The sequence below is a fragment of the Triticum aestivum genome, chromosome 2B, assembly GCF_018294505.1.
Source record: "Triticum aestivum cultivar Chinese Spring chromosome 2B, IWGSC CS RefSeq v2.1, whole genome shotgun sequence".
In the NCBI taxonomy this organism is placed as follows: domain Eukaryota; kingdom Viridiplantae; phylum Streptophyta; class Magnoliopsida; order Poales; family Poaceae; genus Triticum; species Triticum aestivum.
The window spans coordinates 539451617-539463540 of record NC_057798.1 but is presented as its reverse complement, the minus strand read 5'-3'; the positions used below and the strand labels follow the sequence as shown (position 1 = coordinate 539463540).

At 49.8% G+C, this 11924-nt stretch overlaps 1 protein-coding gene across 1 annotated transcript; it reads right to left on the bottom strand.

Moving 5' to 3' along the window:
• Nucleotides 1-1318: 1318 nt before the first annotated feature.
• LOC123045917 (S-adenosylmethionine decarboxylase proenzyme) lies at nucleotides 1319-3873 on the bottom strand. Its single transcript, XM_044469163.1, has 4 exons — nucleotides 3621-3873; nucleotides 2941-3084; nucleotides 2832-2847; nucleotides 1319-2691 (listed from the first exon to the last, which is right to left on the bottom strand). The coding sequence occupies exons 2-4, from the start codon at nucleotides 3067-3069 to the stop codon at nucleotides 1514-1516; spliced, it is 1323 nt and encodes a 440-aa protein (XP_044325098.1). The 5' UTR covers nucleotides 3070-3084; nucleotides 3621-3873; the 3' UTR covers nucleotides 1319-1513.
• Nucleotides 3874-11924: the final 8051 nt, after the last annotated feature.

Genomic DNA, 11924 nt, shown 5'->3' with positions numbered 1-11924 from the left:
CGGAGCGTGCGAGCCAAGCACTCAATCCCCGGCCCAGCCACGCAACCCCTGATTCCCTGTCCAACGTATGTGGAGAAGACGAGACGGGAGTTCGGCTCGGTGCATCTATCTATCTACACGCGTCCGGCCGGGACGGGTTTCTGGAGGCCGGACGGGGGAGGCTCCGCGTTTCCTGGCAACAAAGGGGTGGCCGCGGCGGCGCAGAACAAATCCTCGGAGCATCTCTCGGCGTCGGTCAAAGCGTTTTGGAATTCGATGCGGTTGCAAGGAGGCTGTGGAATCTCTCTCGCTCTTTCTATCTCCGCGGTTGGGAGGAGGAGATATGGATCAATGGCTGGACGGCGAACATATTCCGCGGCTATCTTGCGGACGCAGCATATCATGGTGATGGCGGGGGGCCAAGTAATCGCGTCGGCGAACTCCTGTTGGGATCACATACATCATCACAACGCAAATTTTCGGTGTAACAGCGACAGCACGTAGCGGAGACAAAACATCAGCCGCGTACGTTTCTGCCAAAGAGAACGAGAGAAGGAAGAGCGAAATTTCTTTGGTCGGTAAAAAAGAAATTGTCGAATATGCCAAGGGAGATGCCTCCCTCCCTCGTGTGGCCGGCCTTTTTTGTTCACTTGGCCGGCGAGAAACAAGACGGCTTGGTTGTAAAAAACATTGCGGCATATCTATCGGCAAGCCTAAGTTCAGTCGTCATCACGTGATAAAACGATGAGTACCCGACAATCGGTTCGGGGAGCCGTCGCCCTCGCACATATCTCCGCGACGGGTCACGCCGTCATCCATCAATCCGGTGCATCCCAAAAGATTAGATACGGAGCAACTTGGTTGCTGCTCTTCACTTTTTACGCCAAGATTAGATACGCACACCGGCACACGCAAGAACGAACCTCCGTTTGTCAAAAGAACGAAGCGAAAAATGTTACTACTACACCCAATAACTCACGAGGCCGGCACGGACACCTTGAATGAATTATTGAGGCACCGAGCCGCCATGCTGAATTATTGGAGTGGTTGCAAGAATCAGAAATGCAGAAGATAAGCTCAGAAACACAGAAGATAAGGATGAAGAATCAAATAGGCCTCTTCAATCAAACAAAAGAATGATTCGAGCATGTATTCCACGCGCAGTTCGTTATTCATGCGCCTACGAGATGATCAGAACATTGGTCGCTTGCCAACACACTGCAAGTAATATAACATGACTAATGGAGCAAAACTTGGCATCTAGTAACTCCAATTACAGAATATGAATATGATACAGGCAGAAAGGAATTCAGTAGTAATAACAAAGTGACACTCGTCCTAGAAAAAAAATGCTTATTTATAAGTTGAGACAACTTTTCCCCAAACAGTATGCTCATTGTGGCAGACGCAGCAAACCACCTAGAGCTAATAGTTTATTCAGAGAGCAATAGCCTGGCCGGCTGCTTCACAGTAACCAAACGACAAAAGACATACAGTCAGAGCAAATTCCACAGACTGAACATTCGACAGCAAATCACTCGCACAGCACCACGCCCTCCTCCAGAGAATCCTCCGCTCGCCATGCGAGGAGGTTGGCGAGCTTGCCTTCCTTGACCAGCGGGTGGCTCTCCACAGTCTCGGCCTCGAAGCAGTGGAAGACGGACCTGGGCGACCCGGCAGAGACAGCAACCTCTTCGTTCGCGGCAAAGCTCTGGTAGATGAGGACGCCTCCACAGGGGAGCTCCTGCTCCACAACGTTGTTGCAGTCGTATGCCTCGGCGTCGAGCTTCTTGCCCCAGGTGGCGGCATGGCCGCGGCCACCGAAGATGGTGACCGCCACTGAGAACTCTGAAGGGCCAAAGCACCGGAGGACCCTCTTGACGATGTCGCCATAGGCCAGGGCCGAAGCGTCCATGCCCATGACCTCGTAGCTCGCGTAACTGAAGCCGTCCTCGGGGGTCACATGGATGGTGGAGAAGGCAGATCCGTTGATGGCGTTCATGGAGTAGCCGCAGGGCTCGAAGTCGAAGTCGCAGACCTCCATCTCAGGGATGATGTCAGAGATACCAGAGAGCTTGGTCATCTCCTTAGCACAGGAGACATGGCCATCAGCAGAAGTCTTGAAGAACACAGAGGCCTTCTTCTTGTCGAGCCCAGTCATGCACATCTCCAGGGTGACCATGGGCTGCTCAGGTTGCTCGGTGGCATAGTAGATGTGCCACTTCTGGCCAGGCTTCGCTGGGTCTCCAATCACATAGGCATTGCCACCAGACTTCAGGTGGCCAAAGTAGCGGTTCAGGACATCAACCTCCTCAGAGAAGCTCCTGTGGGGAGCAGGCTGTGCACCGGGGAAGATGAACATCCCACGGGAGTACTTCACAGCAGCAAGCGGCATGCACAGCTCTTCAGCCAGCTCGAGAATCCTTGGAATGGTGAGCAGGAGCATGGTAGTCCCACAGGTCTTGATCACAATCTTCTGAGAGTAGATAAACAAGCTCGACTCGGATAGCACGTACGAGTCAAAGTCCTTGTTGGAGAGCTCGGACACAATGGTGCACCGTGCAAGATCAAGAACAGAGTCAATCTGGGCCCTGGAGAGGGCGCGCAGGCCACGACCATGAGGGTCAGCAAAGATTGATGCCTCAGAGAAGGTGATCTCAAGGCGCTTCTCGTAGCCCTCAAATCCGATCGCAGAGGTCGGGGCAGCCATTGTTGCAGTTTTGAGTCAGAAAGCAGAGCAGAGAGGAACAGATGAAGCAGCAAGCCAGAGAGATTGGTGGGAGAAAAGAGTCAGAATAAAATTGCATAAAAATCCTAAACTACGGGAAGGGGATGCCAAAAACGATATCAGGATGGCTTCTTCGCGCACTGCAGAAGATGAAAAAAATGTCACATGGTTAGCAACAAATCTGGAGATAAAATGTCTGAACAGAAGTGAAGGCTCTTGGGTCTCGTCCTTACGTTCGAGTATGCAGCAGAGAACTTCTTGGCGCCTCCAGCAGGTCGAACGTCTTCAATGCTGTAGCCGAGGGGAGCTTCGTACATCAGGGAACTACTACTGCTAGACTTTTTGCCACCCTTTGACTCCATTAGCACATTCACTAACTGCAAAATGATAAGAGGGGTTAGACAACAGATTCTAGCAAAACTAAGGAAACGTTTCTATAAAATTATATTGATGGCTAATAAAATTCAACCACGAACATGTGTACCATTTGAAACTTTGTGACTCTACGGGAGCAGATGCATATTTTAAAATTAATTTTACACAATTTAATTCAACTAAATCATCCATGATGCCATAAGCCACGGCAAATTCTTACGCGTTGGATTTTTGACTTGCTAAACATTATAACGGCCAACAGCTTTTCCAGAAAACAAAACTAACTACGAGCAATCCATCTACAAGGCATAGCTCATACTCCAAACTACTACTACATCCCAGATCCCAGATCTAGATGCAAACTACTACTACTACTACTACCAGAGATCAATTCTCCTACAGAAACCAGCGCACATAATCATACGGTAAAAGGAGCACAACTACAGCGCACAACAACATGACCTAGAAACAAGAGATCCACAGACTACCGCAGCATAATAAGGATGGGGAATTATCTGGGTTGGCCGAAGAAACTTACAGGTTCCTGGGAAAAATTGTATGGTAACCCCGATCCCGAGCGCGCCCGCTTGTTCCGATTCCGACCTCAAGAATTCCCCTCTCCCAACACAGATCTCGAGCCCTCCCGACGAGTTCTTCTCTCTCTTTTTTTCTCTTATCTAGCTGCGGTGGTGACGGCGGCGAGACGGCGAGGGTGGGAGGAATTCTTGTGCAACGAGTTAGCGTGCGGCTGAGGGAGGAACCCTCGTCCCGGCCCGTTATTTATAGCTCCGCTTAGCGGAGGCGGGCTCCCGTGGCCGCCACGGAAGGACCCGGCCCGCGCGGAGGCCCGTGAGCCGGGTGGACGCGGCGTGGGGCCCACCCCGGGTGGATTCGCGGCGGTGAGCGAGCGTCCACGGTGCGCCGGGTCTAGTGGGACTGGCTGGTGGAGGTCTCTCACGTGCTTCTCTGGGGTTCCGACGGTTTCCGCAGTGCGTTGGGATTGACAGCTGGGGGCGCGTGGGATTCGCGGCTGTGGTGCCTCCGGCTCACGGTGGACCGGGCGCGGGGAGGCCTCTCGCGGTTGGGGCGCTTCTGTGAGGTTCGGACTGCTTCCGGGGAGGACAGGTGGGGTCCACCTGTCAGGGCCGGGATCGGGGCCACGTTCTGGCTGACTCGACGGGCGGTAGGCTTTGAAGATTCGGATGCCCAATAATTGCTCGGCGTGGTTTTGAAGTTTCGTGACTAGACGGCATGTGCGACTTGTTTTCCTCTACGAACAAGCCAGGAATCTGTTTATCATGGGAATTTTAACACTCGAGCCAAAAACTTTCGACAATACTCCACCACTCAAAAAAAGGTATAAGGATTTCCCTAGAAAAATTTAAAGATTATTCTTTGGCAAATGTTATCTGCCAAACGTTTGTCGGGGTAAATGCTAAAGAGTGCTACCCCCGTCCGGGTTTACAAGACCCGTCAACCTCGACTGCGCGTCCGAAATTTTAAGACCGATTGTATTTATGGTCTTGCTTTATCGCTCCAATCGATTGCCATTACGTAAGTTGATTGGCCGAGCAGTAAAAGTTGACCGCATGGAAGACGTGGGAGGCGGAGTTGCATGCAGGCGCGAGTTTTGGGTCTGCATGCAAGCGCCTAGTTAATGTTGCAGCCTGTGCATGCGCGATTTAGCTGTGCGGTGCTACCTCTTCCATTGGTCCATGCGATTACCGATGGAAAGTAAATTTTGCCTTGATCTTAGTGTTTTGGCCGGGGGCCTTTTAAACCCAGACGGAGGTAGTACAAATTACTCGGGATGAGAAACTGTTTATCATGGGAATTTTAAACACACGAAGTTTGTCTAAAAAACACTTGAGCCCCATGAAAGATTTCTGGACAACCTACTTAATAAAATAATAGATTTCTAGACGAACTTCATTATAATCTGCCAAACACCACAGTTCGAAATCATGTATTAAAGAGAATTTATAGTTCGGCTCCTCAAACGCCTCCTATACTTCCACACGGACGGGTAGCGAGGCTGCTCAAACCGGTCATATACGTTCAGACTGTCTGGAGCGGATATAGGGAGGCCCGGATGCGCATGGGTACGTCTGATCCGACCGACATGACCCACCATAAACTTCATCAAATTCTTGTGTTATGCCCCACTATGCCAGGGGCTTCATAGTACTAATAATATGGCAACAAAGTCCGGCCACCTTCTCGATCGCTCGGCACCCCGAACTTATAGCACTATATGCATTAGCTCCGAATCATGTCTTGGGTCATTGGTTGGGTTTGCCCGGCTCCCATGTTTTGATACCTTATGTTTCGTTCTATCAGCTAAGGTAGCGCTGGGAGAACTACTGCGATTGTGTCCCGATTCTTCCAGACGAGCACCTCAGTAGAGAAAGCCGAAAACTGACTGTCATGATACAGCGAGAGCTGGTCAGCTGTTCGAGAGGTTGTAAAATCTTTAAAGATTTATTCCGCATAATGTCATTATAAATGCAAAGTGCGACGGATCGGTCTTCCAATCAGGCGCCGATAGAGCCCCTAGTACGGTCTTTCGAATACCAGGGCCTGCGCCCACCATACTCGAATTCATATGGCTAAGTGAGAGTGATAAAGCCCTATAGTCTGATTGTCTGGTTCGTGGTGAGGAACACCTCCTTAAAAGGACCCAACAATGGGATAAAGAGTGTTCAGGTATGTCCCAAACACCCCCGTACTTTTTACGTGGGGGCAGAAGCCGACGACTGGCCAACTCTCAAGATTTATATACGCTAAACAGCCGAAAAGGAAGAACAAACGTTCACAAAAATAGGCAATAAATAATAAACAGTGCCATTATCCCGCATTACAAAGGACGGCATAACTGCCTTCAGGGAAATATGGTGTCTTTAGTACACTGATCCGCCACAAGGCGGGCTCCTTTTAGGACACCTTCATAGTATAGCTCGGGCTTGCGATGCTCCTTACCCTCCGGCGGTCCCTCAGTCATCAGCTTCTCAGCATCAAGCTTCCCCCAGTGCACCTTCGTACGGGCAGACGCCATGCGTGCATCCTCTATGCAAACTGATCGCTTAATGACATCGAGCCGAGGGCAAGCACCAACAATCCGCTTCACGAGTCCGAAGTAACTGCTCGAAATTGGCTCCGCGGGCCACAACCAGACAACCAAGTCCTTCATGGCTAGTTCGGCCGCCTGGTGCAGTTCGACCAGCTGCTTCAGCTGATTGATAAAGGGCATCGGATAATTCAGCGCCAAATACTGCGACCAAAAATGCTTCCCCGCAGACTTCTTCTCCTCAGTCCGGTAGAATTGGGCAGCATCTGATATGCTACATGGCAGATCCGCAAACTCCCCTAGAAAAACAAGAATTCAGCTTGTCGCTTAGAGTTCCTCCCACTACTATGCAAAAATGGCCTTGAGTACAAAAGGCCTTACCAGCCGCAACCTTCCGGGCCTCCTGAATATCCTTCAGAGCACCTCGGGCTTCTTCCCGAGCATCCTCTGCGGCTTGGAGAGCTTGGGCGAGTTCGGATTCTCTCCCTACTAGACTTTGCTCCAAGGCCTCGCTTGTCTTCACGACCTCCTGCAGCTCTCGCTCAGCTTCAATAACCATGGCCTCGTGCTTCTCACGAAGAGCCTGTTCGGCGGCGGCCTTACTGTCGGCTTCGGCCACAGCCTTCTTCAGTGCCTCAATTTCGGCACTCGCTCCTAGAGCATGCAATACGAGTATTTTCATCAGGCACACCTTCTAATTCATGCCCAACTTAGCACAAGGTTTTGACATACCTTGCTTATCCTCCAACTGCTTCTTCACGCGGCCAAGTTCTTCTTCGGCCCGTCCCAGACGCTGCTTTAGTCCGGACACCTCCGCATTATGAGTAGCGGTCGTCTCTGCAGACGCATGTTTTCAAACAAAGGGATACACGTCAGTAACGGAGTCTTCTGCAAAGCGGAAAAATTTGATCCCCTGTCCGGCTTTTTCTCTTTTTCGCCAAACAGTGCATCAGGGGCTACTACTCATACCATGACAATCTCCCAAAGGTTTCTAAAACACATACCTCAAAGCCTTTCATGAGGCTAAGGCAGGATTCATTCAGTCCGCTCTCAGCGGACTGAATCTTTTCAATTATCGCACCCATTAGGGCAAGATGTTCATCGACGATGGATGCGCTCCTTAACGTTGTCGATAGGCCGCCCGGCAACTCTGCTGGGACAGAGGTTGCTGACGGAGTGGGCAAGCCTCCCTCCGTCAAAGGTGGCTGCTCGCCCGATCTTGGAGCTTTAAAAGTCTCCAGGACCATGTCCGGCTGCGGTGCGAACCTAAGATCGCCCCCGCCGTCGACACGCATGGGAGCCTCTGCTCCCATGTATCCGGCCCCAGAGATATGCCCTCCCTGGTCCATATCCCTCTGAGACGACACCTCGGTGTCGCGCCGAGGCTTCGGGGAAGGGGCCTCTGGAGGCGTCTGATACGTCTCCAGTGTATCTATAATTTTTGATTGTTCCATGCTATTATATTACCCCTTTTGGATGTTTATGGGCTTTATTTTACACATTTATATCATTTTTGGGACTAACCTATTAACCGGAGGCCCAACCCATATTGTTGTTTTATTGCCTGTTTCAGTATTTCGAAGAAAAGGAATATCAAACGGAGTCCAAACGGAATGAAACCTTCGGCATCGTGATTTTTTGGAAGAATATCATCCTGGAGGATTGGAGGTCAAGTCAGAAGACCCTCGAGGAGCCCAGGAGATAGGGGGCGCCCCCCTACAGGGCACGGCCCCCTATCTCGTGGACCCCTCGAGCACCCCCCCCCGACCGACTTCTTTCGCCTATATAACCCTACGTACCCTAAAACCATCAAAAATCAAAATAGATCGGGAGTTCCGCCGCCGCAAGCCTCTGTAGCCAGGATCTTATGATGTTTCTCCCCTCTACTCTCTTGTGATGAATTGAGTTTCCCTCTTGAAGTTACCTTATCGGATTGAGTCTTTATTTGAGAACACTTGATGTATGTCGTGCCGTGTTTATCTGTGGTGACAATGGGATATCACGTGCCTCTTGATGTATGTTTTGATGACCAACTTGCGGGTTCCACCCATGAACCTATGCATAGGGGTTGGCACGCGTTCTTGACTCTCTAGTAGAAACTTTGGGGCACTCTTTGAAGTACTTTGTGTTGGTTGAATAGATGAATCTGAGATTGTGTGATGCATATCGTATAATCATGCCCACGGATACTTGAAGTGACAATGGAGTATCTAGGTGACATTAGGGTTTTGGTTGATTTGTGTCTTAAGGTGTTATTCTAGTACGAACTCTTTTATAGCTCGATCCGAAAGAATAACTTTGAGGTGGTTTCGTACCCTACCATAATCTCTTCGTTTGTTCTCCGCTATTAGTGGCTTTGGAGTGACTCTTTGTTGCATGTTGAGGGATTGTTATATGATCTATCTATGTTATTATTGTTGAGAGAACTTGCACTAGTGAAAGTATGAACCCTAGGCCTTGTTTCCTATCATTGCAATACCGTTTACGCTCACTTTTACCACTTGGTACCTTGCTGTTTTTATTATTTAAGATTACAAAAACCTATATCTACTATCTATTTTGCACTTGTATCACCATTGAAAGATCGTGGATGTCGCCTAGAGGGGGGGGGGTGAATAGGCGTATTAAAATAATTACGGTAGAGGCTTGAACAAATGCGGAATAAACCTAGCGGTTAATTTGTCAACCACAAAACCTACAACAACTAGGCTCACTTATGTGCACCAACAACTTATGCTAAGCAAGATAAGCAACTATGTGATAGCAAGATATATGACAAAGAACAATATGGCTATCACAAAGTAAAGTGCATAAGTAAAGGGCTCGGGTAAGAGATAACCGAGGCACGCGGAGACGATGATGTATCCTGAAGTTCACACCCTTTCGGATGCTAATCTCCGTTTGGAGCGGTGTGGAGGCACAATGCTCCCCAAGAAGCCACTAGGGCCACCGTAATCTCCTCACGCCCTCGCACAATGCAAGATGCCGTGATTCCACTAAGGGACCCTTGAGGGCGGTCACCGAACCCGTACAAATGGCGACCCTTGGGGGCGGTCACCGACCCCATACACTTTGGCAACCCTTGGGGGCGGTCACCGGTACCCGACAAATTCCTCGGGGCGATCTCCACAACCTAATTGGAGACCCCGACGCTTTCCCGGAGCTTTACACCATAATGATTGAGCTCCGAACACCACCAACCGTCTAGGGCACCCAAGCACCCAAGAGGAACAAGCTCAAGGGCACCAAGCACCCAAGAGTAATAAGCTTCTCAACTTGTAACTTCCACGTATCACGTGGAGAACTCAAACCGATGCACCAAATGCAATGGCAAGGGCACACGGAGTGCCCAAGTCCTTCTCTCCCAAATCCCACCAAAGCAACTAATTCTAGGGAGGAAAATGAGAGGAAGAACGAAAGAAGAACACGAAGAACTCCAAGATCTAGATCCAAGGGGTTCCCCTCACTAAGAGGAGAAAGTGATTGGTTGAAACGTGGATCTAGATCTCCTCTCTCTTTTCCCTCAAGAACTAGCAAGAATCATTGGAGGGATTGAGAGATAGCAAGCTCGAAGAAGGTCAACAATGGGGGAAGAACACGAGCTCAAAGGATTAGGTTCAATGGGGAAGAAGACCCCCTTTTATAGGTGGGGAAAAATCCAACAGTTATGCTCACAGCCCGCACAGAGCGGTACTACCGCTCCAAGGAGCGGTACTACCGCTAGGGCGGTAGTACCCCTTTGAAAAACAACAGCGAGGAGGCAAAAGGCCAGAAGAACCGCCAGAGCGGTACTACCGCTCGTCCTCACGGTACTACCGCTCGACCTCACGGTACTACCGCAAATGGTAGTGGTACTACTGCTTGCGAGCGGTACTAAAAAAATACTTCTATGCCTACTTCCGCTGAGCAAAACACGAGATTTTGGTCCGGAGCGGTACTACCGCTTAGGAGCCGCGGTAGTACTGCTCTGGAGCGGTACTACCGCTCAGGAGCCGCGGTAGTACTGCTCTGGAGCGGTAGTAAAAAATTACATCCGCTCTAGTCGCGGTAGTACCGCTGCAGCCTTTACCAAAACAGCCACAACTTTTGCAAACGGACTCCGAATTCAACGAAACCAAGTTTGTTGGAGAGCTAACGACATGGGCTAACACAATCTTGATAGAAATATCAGTAATAAGAAAATTAGAAAAGTACCATAAGAAAATGGTGAGAACCCTTCATTGGATAAGACCGGTAAAACCTCCAACACCGAAAACATCATAGAAGACGCATGCGAACTCCGTTTTCGATGAACTCAAGCTTGTCATCAAGATGACCATAAGCTCTAAGACTCACAAAGATAACCAAACAAGAACCAAGAAACATGATACAAGGATGCAATGGTTTGAGATCTCTACTAACGATACGATCAAGCTACCAACTTGAGAGCCCCCTTGATAGTACGGCAAACGATCCTATAACTCGGTCTCCCAACTACCACCACGAGACCGGTAAAATAGAAAACCTATCAAGGGCAAAACTTTGCCTTGCACATGGTCCACTTGAGCTAGATGAAGACGATCATGACTCCCTCAAGTTGGACCACCTTTCTTGATTGTGTTGGCTCGATGAAGACTAGATGATTGCTCCCCCATAGTCCACTATGGGTGAGCCACTCTTAGGCACATCTTCACAAGTCCATTGACACCACAATGGATGGCAAGATTCAAGCACGTGATCTCTTCGTGATGCTCCATGTCGGTGTCAAAACCGGCGGATCTCGGGTAGGGGGTCCCGAACTGTGCGTCTAGGCGGATGGTAACAGGAGACAAGGGACACGATGTTTTACCCAGGTTCGGGCCCTCTTGATGGAGGTAAAACCCTACATCCTGCTTGATTGATATTGATGATGTGGATGTTACAAGAGTAGATCTACCACGAGATCAAGGAGGCTAAACCCTAGAAGCTAGCCTATGGTATGATTATTGTTATTATTCTTGTCCTACGGACTAAAACCATCCGGTTTATATAGACACCAGAGAGGGCTAGGGTTACACAGAGTCGGTTACAATGGTAGGAGATCTACATATCCATATCGCCAAGCTTGCCTTCCACGCCAAGGAAAGTCCCATCCGGACACGGGACGAAGTCTTCAATCTTCTATCTTCATAGTCTTGGAGTCCGGCCGATGATGATAGTTCGGCTATCCGGACACCCCCTAGTCCAGGACTCCCTCAGTAGCCCCTGAACCAGGCTGCAATGACGACGAGTCCGGCGCACATATTGTCTTCGGCATTGCAAGGCGGGTTCCTTCTCCGAATAATTTGTAGAAGATTGTGAACACCAGGATAGTGTCCGGCTCTGCAAAATAAGTTCCACATTCCACCGCAGAGAGAATAATATTTACACAAGTTCAATCTGCTGACGTATTTCGTGGCGTGACGTCACACCACAACCAAGCCTTTACTCGAATCGTTTTTATTATACCGCCTCAGCGTGTTCAGCGAAGCGGTTTCCTTGGCACGTCTTGTCGAAGCAGAGATCGTGCTCCCCTTATTCCGGGATTCTCATCAATACGGACGTGGGTAACCCAACCGCGCCATTAATTGCGGCGCTTGGGAGAAAAGAGAGTTTTACCAGGCCGGTGGGGACGCATAGTTTCGTCTGCCCATATATAAGGGGATAAGGATCCACCTTTTACCTATGCCTTCTTCCTCCTTTGCTTATCCATCTCCGCGCACTCGAGCTCCAGCGCCCAAGTCCGCACACCTCGCCTCGACCTTCTCCAACCATGTC

Coding starts and splice junctions, on each gene's coding strand:
- LOC123045917 (XM_044469163.1), bottom strand. CDS start 3,069: ATGGAGTCAAAGGGTGGCAAAAAGTCTAGCAGTAGTAGTTCCCTGATG.